At 39.8% G+C, this 11837-nt stretch overlaps 1 protein-coding gene and 1 long non-coding RNA gene across 3 annotated transcripts in view; both read left to right on the forward strand.

The window, feature by feature from the left end:
• LOC106951441 (protein unc-13 homolog A-like) overlaps positions 1–5085 on the forward strand; it is a 37206-nt gene extending 32121 nt beyond the window's left edge. For both annotated transcript variants that reach the window (XM_015038988.1, XM_015038986.1), the window contains 7 exons: positions 424–480; positions 575–655; positions 2513–2660; positions 3023–3079; positions 3883–3969; positions 4059–4215; positions 4554–5085. In XM_015038988.1, coding sequence (XP_014894474.1) covers positions 424–480; positions 575–655; positions 2513–2660; positions 3023–3079; positions 3883–3969; positions 4059–4215; positions 4554–4842 — 876 coding nt within the window. In that variant the 3' untranslated portion in view covers positions 4843–5085. The remainder of the gene's footprint in view (positions 1–423; positions 481–574; positions 656–2512; positions 2661–3022; positions 3080–3882; positions 3970–4058; positions 4216–4553) is intronic.
• A 64-nt stretch (positions 5086–5149) lies between these two features.
• On the forward strand, positions 5150–8046 carry LOC106951445 (uncharacterized). The gene is made up of 2 exons (XR_001425818.1): positions 5150–7822; positions 7963–8046. It is a non-coding gene; the product is annotated as an uncharacterized LOC106951445 (long non-coding RNA).
• The last annotated feature ends 3791 nt before the right edge of the window (positions 8047–11837 follow it).

Raw genomic sequence — 11837 nt, forward strand, 5'->3', positions numbered from 1 at the left:
AGTCTTAAACCTAACCACAAAGCAAAAACAAACATCTCTGTGGGAATAGTGGGTCCTCATAACATAGTATTCATTGGAGAAATGGGCCATAAAATCTATGAAATACAACGCCACACACACAAATAAAATACTTTCATCAATTTTCCGTCTTGATGCTCTGTACATCTTAAATTCAATGGCTCTATCAGTAGATATATATTAGTGAATTCAACTATAATTGTACGGTAACCTATCTCTCCTGCCATTTTCTCATTTTGCTTCTATTCTCCTTCCTCTTAGGTCATTATAAGTATGTGTGAATAGCTTTTAAACACATGAAGAAATACTGCCTTTAACATGAACCTTCTACCTGCATGTGTAATTTCTGTCACCGTTGGCAACCACTCTCATCTTTTCTCTCACTGTTGTCTCCTCTCTTTTCAGGGAACCCAGATGATCTTCAATGCTGCTAAGGAGTTGGGTCAGCTCTCCAAACTCAAGGTAACTCATGCAGATGGCAGCAAAACCAGTGAAATACCAGTGAAGTTTTTATATTAACGTATATATTAACTCTTTTGCCATTTTTGTCTTGCAGGAGCACATGGGCCGGGAGGAGGCCAAAGCTCTGACTCCCAAACAGTGTGCAGTCATAGAGCTGGCACTAGACACTATAAAGGTATGACACCTGTTTGGTGCTTCTTGTTCACCACCATTAAATGACAGTTAAGGGCAATTTTAAATCTCTAATTTTGAAATGCTACGAAACTCGCAGTCGTGATTTTAACCTATTCTAGTTTCGCTTGTCAGACTCTACTAAGACTGCTTTTAACACATTTCTGTCAAGCTCTTCTGCTATCGCAGGTCATATATTATTTATATCAGGATTCGAGGCGATGTCACACTCTGTGTGTGTGAGTAGCTACCGTAAAAATGAATTTCACAAGTTAAACAAAGACAAAATGATGGTAACATTTAAATTTTAAACAGTTTTTAGAATTTCGTATTGACCATTAGCACTGCTAACGTTGTTAGCGTAGAGAATATAGAGCTTCACTCCAAATGAAATATTTTCTAAAAGCTGACATTTCACATCAGCTTTGCTGCAGTTTGGTCAGTCCTCTTGTTATCTGCTGAGGTCAGATTGGATTCAGTTTCCTTTTTAACCAGTTCTTTATGAACTGATCTTTCTATCGTTGATACCTGCTATTGTTCTGAAAAAGTTGGGTGCAAAATGATGAAGACGTAAATAAGATGAAATAACCACCACTTTTACAAATAATGCATGTCAGTGTTGCCATTTCCATCAAGGGGACCTCCAGAAGAAAATAGAGTAAAATAGAATATGTACAAATGTGAATAAATAAATAGATTTAAAAAGAGAGAAATAAACAAATACTAATAAGCTGCAGGGATTTTGAATTAAAATAACTAAGTAAAAATAATTCAACTTGTTGGGTGGGACAACATTTTCAGAGCTAATGACTTTTTTAAGTCATTAAAAAAGTCTTAAAACCCTTATAACAGTTTATTTAAAAAGCCTTTTTTGTGACAATACATTATGACTATGTCTTTTCACTTTAAACAAACCAAATAGAAGTGAGTCCTGGGACATGAGACTCTCATTCTGAGTTTTTGAGGCGTATCACCTGCATGTCTGTCTCAGTGCTCAGGAACTGCAGCATCAGCTCTCGCTGCATGTCAGATCTCTGTCTCCTTTGATGGATCTTTTTCTCCACAAAACACAAGAGTCCCACAGAATGACATTTTCTCTGTGACACATGCTGAGCATTGATTTTTAGAGCCGAGTATATTCCCTCCCCCCTCCTGCACTACAAATCCCCTCAACACAGACCCCTCTGTCTGTGTCGAAGCTTTCTCATTTGCAAAGGAGGCTCCGGGCTTTCCTCTCCAGCTTGTTTGTGTCTTTTCAGACATTGTCTGTCTTCAACTCAGCAACACACACCCAGCTCCTCAGCAGCGGAGAGGCACGGCTGATTTGCATATTAATGCATTCAATATTACTGACTGCAGAAAAAGAATTACATCTAACAGCTTTTAGACCCCAAACTGATGTCAAGAAGCAGCTGCTGCAAAAGGCCTCCTTCTATGTCTTATCACCTTGCCACAAACTGAGCACGGTAGACTGTCATGTCACTAACATGACAGTCTCCCAGCGGGAAAGCCCGTCTATACCTCCACAAAAGAATGTAGCTTTTTGCAGAAAGGTGCAATAACATACACAATTCAGTAATGTAAAGCGTATTAGGTTGCTATTTGATTAGTTTTAGTTAGTTTTTATTCCAAAGTCTGGATATAGCAAAAATGTTAGATCAGTTGTAAACAAAACAAAAGTTATTTACATGGTTTGCTATCTATAACTATATCTATATCTAGTACAGAGTGAACTTTCCTCAGTTCATAACCCTTCTGCACACTACAACACACGTTCCTTCTCTCTGCAGCTCATGTTGCCTTGGATGTCATTTTATGCTGTCCAGTAACGTGTGTGTGTGTGTGTCATATGTGTTAACAGCAATATTTCCATGCGGGCGGCGTTGGCCTGAAGAAGACGTTCCTAGAGAAGAGTCCCGATTTGCAGTCTCTGCGCTACGCCTTGTCCCTGTACACGCAGGCCACTGACAAGCTCATCAGGAAGTTTGTCCTCTCCCAGCATGCTCAGGGTACGACTTCAGAGAGCGACAACTCACACACAGACACACACGTAGACATTTTGGCAGAGAGAATAGCTCGCCATCAGTTTCTTCTAAAGACACTTTGAACTGCTGTCAAACAGCTCTGCTGCTTTAAGGAGTGAAAACGGATTGCTTACAGTGACGTGGAAAATAATTTATTATGCAAAATCCTGCTTGCTACATTTGTTTTTTACTGATTTTCGCCCAACTGATAAATAGTTCAAAAATATCCTTTAAGGATTCCTAACATGTTTGGATCTGCTTTATTAACAATCATGTGTGTGTGTTTGCTGATCCTTTTACTACTGTTACTCTTTACAATCTTATCTTTCCTTCCTTTCTCCCTTCAGTCCATGGAGGGAAGGGAATCCGATATACTACAAATGAAGACACCCCACCAGAGAAAGGTAGTGTTTAATCCAAACGTATTTTCACACTCTAACTGTGATCTAACGGTCAAGCTGGTCAATCCCGTCGAAGCATAAATATATGTTTACACTTCCTAGCAAAAGTATTCACAACACCACCTGTTTGTAACTTAATCTCAGCATAAATCCCGTTGTTCTGTGAAGACATTTGAGGTTTTTCTAGAGAACACTAGTGAACAAACAGCATCATGAAGATCAAGGCACACACAGAGGAAAGTTGTGGAAAAGTTTAAAGCAGGATTAAGTCATAAAACACCAACACAAGCGTTGGGCATCTCACAGGCAACATGTGGTCGTCCGCTTAAACTGACACCTCCAAGAATAAGAGTTGTAATATTTAAAGGAATGTGTGAGGACTTGCAAATTGTTCTTCTCAGATATTCTCCAGCTAATCTGATTGAGGCTGAGCTCTTTTGAAAAAACAATGGACAAAAACAAAACCTTCAGACTGTAGATGTCCAAATCTGGTTGAGACATTCCCCAAAAGACATGCAGCTGTCGTTGCAGTGAATGGTGGCTATGAAAACGAGGGCTGAATGCAACAACATGCCACACTTTTTAGATTTTTATTTGTTAAAATCTGGAAAGCTGTCAATTCCTTCTACTTCACAATCATATGTCACTTCACTGTGTTGGCCTATTGTGAAAATCTCAGCAAAACGCAGTAAAGTTTTAGGTCATTGCATGACAAAAAGCAAGACATTGTGTCTAAGACTGTATTTGTAGAGCAACCCCCTCACACTTCTGTTTAAAATAGATACGTTGTTCGGTTCCTTTTGCAGCCTCTGGAGTGGACGCGGTCGGTGAGGTGGTCATGGGCGTGGACATTTTACCGCAGCCGAACGGAGAGCACAAGATCAGTGTCAAAGGTTAGAGGCTGTTGCCGCGTCCTGTGTCATGTGAGTCACGTTCTCTTTTGGTGCTTTTCCTTCTTTGCTCACTTCATCTGTCCCTCCAGTGGTGGCTGCCAATGACCTGAAATGGAAAGCACAGGGTTTCAGGCCTTTTGTGGAAGTCTACATTATTGGGCCTCACCTCAGTGACAAGAAGAGGAAATTTGCCACCAAGTCCAAGAACAACAGCTGGTCGCCAAAGTTCAACGAGAGCTACCAGTAGTGAGTGTCCACTGGCTTTCATCATCTTGCTTTGGCCAGACACTGAAAAAAAAACAAGCACAAAATCTAACTTAGTATTATTGGTAAATGTTCTAGTGGAAATATCTTAGGGCACTTGAGACAAAACTAACTGGGAGATTATTTAACTTATAGCTAGTACTTTTTCATCAATATTAAGGAATTATTGACTTGAATTAAGCTCCTATTTCTTGCTATAAAGTTACTGGTAGGTTAGTTTGAAGCCATGTCAAAAATACTTGGTAATATTTTGTGTTTTTGCAGTGCAGATGAATGACGATGTGTGGCTGAAAATGTTGAGCGTGTTTGATGTGTTTCAGTTCGCTCGGCACCGAAGTGGGACCGGAGAGCTACGAGCTGCAGGTGTGTGTGAAGGACTACTGCTTCGCCAGGGAAGACCGCACCGTGGGAATGGCCGTGCTGCAGGTGAAGGACATAGCAAACAAGGGCAGCGTCACCTGCTGGCTGCCGCTGGGACGACGGGTCCACATGGACGAGACGGGCCTGACGGTGCTGCGCATCCTCTCTCAGCGCAACAACGACGACGTGGCCAAAGAATTCGTAAAGCTCAAGTCCGACCAGCGTTCAGCAGAAGAGGGCCGCAGCTGAGGCGGAAGAGAGCGACCACAAAAAAACAACAACAAAAAAAAAAAACGTGTGCACAAAAACACCAGAAGCATACCTGACGAGGCATCGTGTTACACACACATAACACCCCGCGCCTACATAGAAAACCACGTGCAATATACAAGCACACACGTGAAACTGCTCTATTGTACATATATCTGCATACATTATGCAACATCTACATTGTAAGGTTATCAATGCAAACACGGGGGAGTGAGTTTATATTTAAAAAAAAACAAACAAAGATTTTATTTAATTTTGAATATTTCTGCATCTGCACTAAGCTCTACGTTTGCCGTTACTTAATCTCCCCGACACTCTTTCTGCTACATCACACCTTTTCATATGCTGTACAATTAGTTGTGATGAAAAGCACCGCAGAACCGACAACTAAACTATGTGAATAGTTTGACCTACTTTGCACTTTTCCTTCTCTGCATCTTCAGGAGAGCCGTCCTCGTCATTAACTCCGTCTCTCTGCCCGTCTGTTTGCTCGTATGTCTGATTGTGTCGTTCGCCATCCCCACCTCCCGCAGCGCCATCCGTGCCGTTCGCTCTCCACAGTCTTCCTAAAATACAATGTGGTATGTGAGACGTTTCTGCCGAATAAACACCCCCCCACCCCAAAAAAAAAAAGAAAACACAAATCAGTGTCGAGGGGCGACATGTTTATTAGTCTTTACCGTAATGTATTAACGTCCTGCATGTTGACCCCAGAAACACTGTGACTCACCTCTCTATAACCGCAGCCCTCCTCCCCCCAGTCCTCTGATGTGCTATCTGTTTTGAGCACAGTGCATATAACCCTGAAACAGCAAAGGTTTCGACTAATGCTCATTGTTGCAGAGAGGACAGGGAAACGGTTCTGAGCCGGAGCTGTGATGTGTCGAGTGAAGCAGAGGTTGTGGCCAGAAAGCGCATCACGTTAAACGGAGCAATACCCCAGACACCCTCCCCGTCGCCCCCGAGTGCACATTATCCCCCTCCTAAAAAAAAAAGAAAAAAAAAAGGGCTATAAGATCTGTGGACTGGATTGTCATTTTCACTAAAACATACTGTCAGTGCTTCTTTTGGCCAACTGAACACAAGATTAATCTCAGCTGCAGAACCTTGCATAGGTATTTATACACGTTGAACTTTTTAGTATTTTTTTTATTCACCCACAATATTTAATGTATTTTTATTACAATTTGATGTCACAGATCAACACAAGTTAGCGAATAACTGCAAAACTGGAAAGAGATGGAAATGAGTTTTCTGCAAAGACGTTTTAAAACCATGTATCCTCTTTTCCTCCCACCTTACAATTCTTGCAAAGTTTTTTTTTTTGTTGTTGTTGGTCCATCCTCCCGATGAATACCAAGGAGTTTGAGAATGCAAAGTGACAAAATGCAAACATTTTCAAGAGGTTTAAATAGTTTTTGCAAGGCACAGTAGCTGCAGCAGGAAACTGCTTCTTAACTCCATCCAATAAGGCAATACTAGTTTATGTATCCATAAAAGCACGAGAGCAAACCCTCTGTTCACACTGCTGTGTCTTCTCTTCATGTGTACATGCATGTGTGTGAAAGCGTTAGCGTGTCTGTCCGGGCGGATTGTCACTCCTACTATATGGGCTCTCTGATAGTGAGCAATATCTACACGCCCAAACTGTATGCGCTGTCAATGTTAGAAAACTACAAGAGCACCAAGGGCACTATCCACATCAAAGGAATGGGAAACTTATGATCACATCTTTTTTGTAAATCACTGGGATATTTTCTTTACGGACTCATAAACTCCCATTCCTGATGGAAGTGTATAATCTTTTTTTTTTTTTTACATTCTTGCCTAAGGAAAGTGTCTTGATTTTGCATTTTTCTTTAGGAAAAGTACACCTCCAAAAACCAAAGCCCTTTAAAAAAAAAAAAAAAAAAAAAAGAATGAAGCCATTAAAGTCACCGCCAAGCATTTATAAAGTTCATTATTTTAAGTCATAATGGTTGATAAACCGTTACCTTTTCTTGCAAAAAAAAGCAAAACAAAACAAACAAAAAAGCAGACACTCATAGCCATAATCAAGCTCGCCTTGCAGTCTCTTTGTATCTCTAAATGTCAGTGACAGTGACTAAAGCCACCCACACATTGGCCTGTTACGTGTTGTCTTTTCTTTGAGGCTAAAATCGACCAAAAATAAACCCTGTGAATGTCACTTGTCCTCAGCAGAAGTGTTTTCTCTCTGCTCTTGTGAAATCGAAAACCGTGACTTGCTTGGAGACACCGACTCATGCCTTTGATTTAAGCCAACCGATTCCACTTGACTCATAAGAATACAAACACCCCACTGGGTTTCTCTGTGAATCTTTGGCAACGCTTAAAGGAGAACTCCACTGATTTTTACACATCATAAACCTTTCCTGATTACCATATGAGAAAATGTGTTACATCCTTGTCTTTGGGATTTTTAAAGTGAGGTGCTGGTAGTTTGTTACACAAATCCAGATTATTTGGATTTGCGTAGGCTAAAGCTAACGGCTAATCCAAGAGAGACTAAGACCGAAGCCTGCTTCTACCTTCTTGAAATAACGTCGTACTGCCTTTAGCAAACAATATTTATCGAACCTTAAAGCCTTTTTTATGATGGGATTGGTTGTTTGCAACACAAGAAGTGGAGGTAAGAGAAGATTCACCAGGAATCATCTTCCTATGTGAAAGGTGCCGAGAACTAAATACGTTATGGAAATTATTTCTACTCAAAGTACCTGTTTAATATCCCCATTTTTCCTAGGTTCCCAGGATGCTTTGCAAGGATTTTCTTACTGGTTCTCAGACCATTTTTCTAACATGGAAGCAAATGGTTTCTCACAGAAAAACAAAAACAGTAGGAAAATCAGCTTGTTCGCTTTAAACTTGTATAGTTTCATTCTAATTACTGGTTCCTCTTCTAAAGACTGGGGAGAATGACATGAAGCAATGGAAAAATGTAGCGTCCACATTCGTATTGCTTCCTTCTCCATGGTTATCCAATGGAAAATAATACACAGTTGAAAAGAATAATCATGTTTCGCTTTGAGTGCATGTCTAACACACACCTACTCAAGGCAATGGTGATTATAGGTGCAGCTGCAAACAATCAAACAGTTGGCATGTTTAGTTAAAGAGTCAAGAAGTTTAGCAAAAATGTAAACTGGTAAAAAAAAAAAAAAATTAAAATCCTCCTCACTGCCTACAAATGGCTTCTGGTGGCTTACTGGACTTTGCAAACACAACCTCACAGCCAACAGGACAAAGGTGGATTAAAGTGAAGCATTAAAAAAATAAATCAGACATATTCCAATGTTTAAGTGAACGCTATTTCATAGATGTTTTACATTGTTTTATTATGTCTTCATATGCGTTTCACTCAGGAAGATCCACGGTGGTGCACCGCCTCCTACCTCCATTTCCTGTTTGTTTCCCTTTGTAAATAACTTCCCCATCCAAATGTGGTGACAGTTTAAATCTTTGAGAAATAGGATACATAAGTATGTGCCACATTTTGAGACTATAGTTGTTTTAGAAAGGTAGAAGTTGCTTTAGAAAACTATTCTTATTGGAATAGCCGTTAGCTTTCCTCTCCATTTATGCTACACGATAAAACTATCACTTATTTACTGCAGTGACCTCTTACGTTTTAACACCTCACCTAAAAAATTCTGAACCTTTACTGTAGAGTTAGATTTTTTTTAATTTATTTATTTTTTTACCTCATCTTCCAGAATTTCTAACATTTGTCAAACTAAATTGTTGACTAAATCATTGCTTTGTTAGTCATGGGAGAAAAAAAAAGAAAGAAAAAAGAACCACAAATGATATCTCTGCTCTGCTACATCAGCTTGAATCATTTTTATTAATTTCTTTTCCTGTTTGCACAGCAGAAAACAAAACTAAAGTGCAGTGATAAATCGGTGGAGTGCTCCTTCAGGAGTCCCAGCAGGTTGCACTGTTGTCATGTGTCGTGTGTGTGATCTCAGGGCTCAAGACAAAACCTTTTTTCAGTCTGGATCTGAAAAACCAACAGCAGCAGCAGCAACGGGCCTTCTCGGCTGACATGCAGACGACTCCTGCACACCCACACGCACAGACGACACACACACCTCCACACCGATCTCAGCTCAAGCACAAAAATGGGCACGTGAGACGACACGCATGCATGCATGCATGTACGCCGACACAACTCTGTGGAGACCAATGATGCCCACCCTGTGAATAAAGTCAACTAAAATTGCATGATGGGAAACTTAATTGTGCCAGCACGTGTCTCTTTGATGTTATTTGACCTTTTTTTATTATTTTTGCTTACTGACTTGGTCTTACTTTCCCAAGCTGTGTAATAAGCCATCTGTGTGTTTTGTTTTTCAAAGAAAAAAAATGAAATCATGTTTTCAATTTGAATGTAGTGTGAACACAGAACTCGCATGAGAGAATTATTTTCTACTGAGGATGTTTGTAATTTGTTTCTTATCGTTATTGTTTAAATGAGGACGAAGCGGAGCTGGAATGCAGCCTGATTGTGATCTGCTTCCTATTAAAAGGATGTTTTTGTGTCACAAACTAAATGTCTCCCTGTACCTTTACTTTAAAGCTTTTTTTTTTTTTTTTTAATGATTTTACATCTCTAAAGTGAATGGTGAGGAAATGCTAAATGCTGCTTGCCAGGTAAAATCTGTTCAAGTCAGAGAAAGTAACTCCATATTCATATTAAAATACATCTTTTAAAATTATTTAATAAGAGTTCTCCCTCATCGAATTGAAATACTAAGTTAAATAACCTTTTTACACGAGTCATATTTCTTAAAGCTTCAGCCATATCTTAAGGCTAATGAAGTGCTTCTGCAGACTACACACCCCTCCTTTACACAGGCTTTGGTTTGGCTGCAGCTGTGCGTCTGCTGCCACCGTGTGGTTAAAGCTGCAGCTCGACGCTGGCGCGCCTCCACCCAACCGGCCCCCGTAGAAATAAAGACAAGAGACGCGAGCTGGTATTTTTACAGTAAAAAAATGAAACCAAAAAACAAGACTTTATTAAAGAAGCATAAAAAATAAAACTCTTGATACATTTCTCATAACCGTTAAGTCAGCTCAAATTATACGATTATACAATTTCTCCGGCTCACGGTTAAAAGGTCCATAAACTTTCAAATAAAATATATTTCAATTTTAAAATTTCTTCAATAATTTTTCTCATTTTGTTATAAATTGCCTATATGTAGTACACAGGAAATAAAGGAAAACAAAACAAAACAAAAAAAAAGTGGAAAATAAAAAATAAAATTTTTTGAAGTAATAAAAAGGGTCACATTATTGTCTGGGATATTTAGGTATGCAAATAAAATCGTAAAAAATAAAACATGTAAAAACTTTTTTTTGTTTTTCATCTTAAAAATTATTAGCTAATGCCGGGTGGCTTTGAAGACATGCAGATGGTTAACTTACAAATAATGATACATGTTCTTTAGAAACTACACTTATCTTCAATTAAGTCCTTTTTGCTTTTGAAAAACAAGATCCTGTTGATTGTATCCAGGGTATTTACACACACAGGTTAGGCCTGAAACCTAGTTCGCCGACGGTTTAAACGTTTTGGTTCTGCATACAAAGAGAATTAAAGCAAAAATAGGAGAGAGCAGGGGGCTCGAGGGGAGTCTGTTACCCCCTTCCCTGGCACGGCTCTCTTAGCATCCCCCCTCTAATCACAAAAAAAAAAAAAGGTCAGAGGTCACTGACTAGCATGCCTCAGGAAACCCTGTTTTCAAACCTTAAAGGAAGGAATTGGGGGATGGGGATACAATTACCAAAAAAAAAAAAAAAAAAGAAAGAAAAAAACAGTAAAAAGTCAATCTGAAAATAAAAAATTTGTACCTTTTTAACATTTAAAATTACTGTACATCAACCCTAACATTTGCTCGTTGGCCAAAAAAAAACAAAAAAAACAAAACAAAACAAACCTTGAAGATTTAACATGAAAGCCCATCTGGCAGAATACAACAATTTATTCTTCAACACGTCAGCCTGGACAGTTTCAAAGGAAGGGCCTCAACAGACTCGCACCAGTCATCACAGATGTGCTCATTCAGACAGCCCGGCATCTGGTCCCAGTTTGAAGACGCGAAACAACAGCAACGGATCCGACAGGAAAGTCGGGAAAGGAGTGGTGGGGGTCGGGGGCTTGTTTTCGGTAGGGAACGCAACGAGAACGAGCGCGGCAGAACTGTCGGGTCTACGGTGCACCCAGGAGGGGGGCAAGAGGGGGGCATCGGGGTGGTGGTGGTGGTTGTTCTGAGAAGTAAATGGCGGCCCCTCGCTATAACGAGCGGGTTTGTTCGTCTCTGAGACTCAGTAGGGAGTTGCACCAAAAGCACCATGGATGAGTCTTTGTAGAGACTTAGCAGGTTCCAGCTCCCGGGTTGCATTTTCTCCTACAGTTAAAAAAACAAACAAACAAACAAAAAAAAAAAAAAAAAAAAAAAAAAAAAAAAAAAAAAAAATATATATATATATATATATATATATATATATATATATATATATATAAATGTGAATGCGAACCTTTCGAAAAGCAGCAAAGAACTGCAATCACGCTGAAACTAACTGGAGCACCAAAAGCATAACTTGTATAAATCACTGTCGTCTCTTAAAAATAAAAATGTAAACCCTGCAACCCGTCCTGGTCAGTGGGGAAAGTCACACTACACACCGACAGGACCCGAATGAGATGAGCGCGCAGGGACGTCTGGAGAACCGATTAAACACAAAAACAGCAAAAAACATTCTGCAGCTGCTGGGATTGGAACACAAGAAGTGTCTGGAAGCCCTGGATGACCTAGCTACTAGCTGCCATAAAGGATAAGTTGATTCTTCCTATACGGTGTGAGCCTGAACATGTGTGATTATGTGTGTGTGTGCAGTCAGAGGAAGCCCTTGAGAATGTTTATTTTAGTTGTCATGGCTTGTCTCAT

This window comes from Poecilia latipinna, unplaced genomic scaffold (genome assembly GCF_001443285.1).
Source record: "Poecilia latipinna isolate Pla-1442-1.1 unplaced genomic scaffold, P_latipinna-1.0 Scaffold459, whole genome shotgun sequence".
NCBI classification, from domain to species: Eukaryota; Metazoa; Chordata; class Actinopteri; order Cyprinodontiformes; family Poeciliidae; genus Poecilia; species Poecilia latipinna.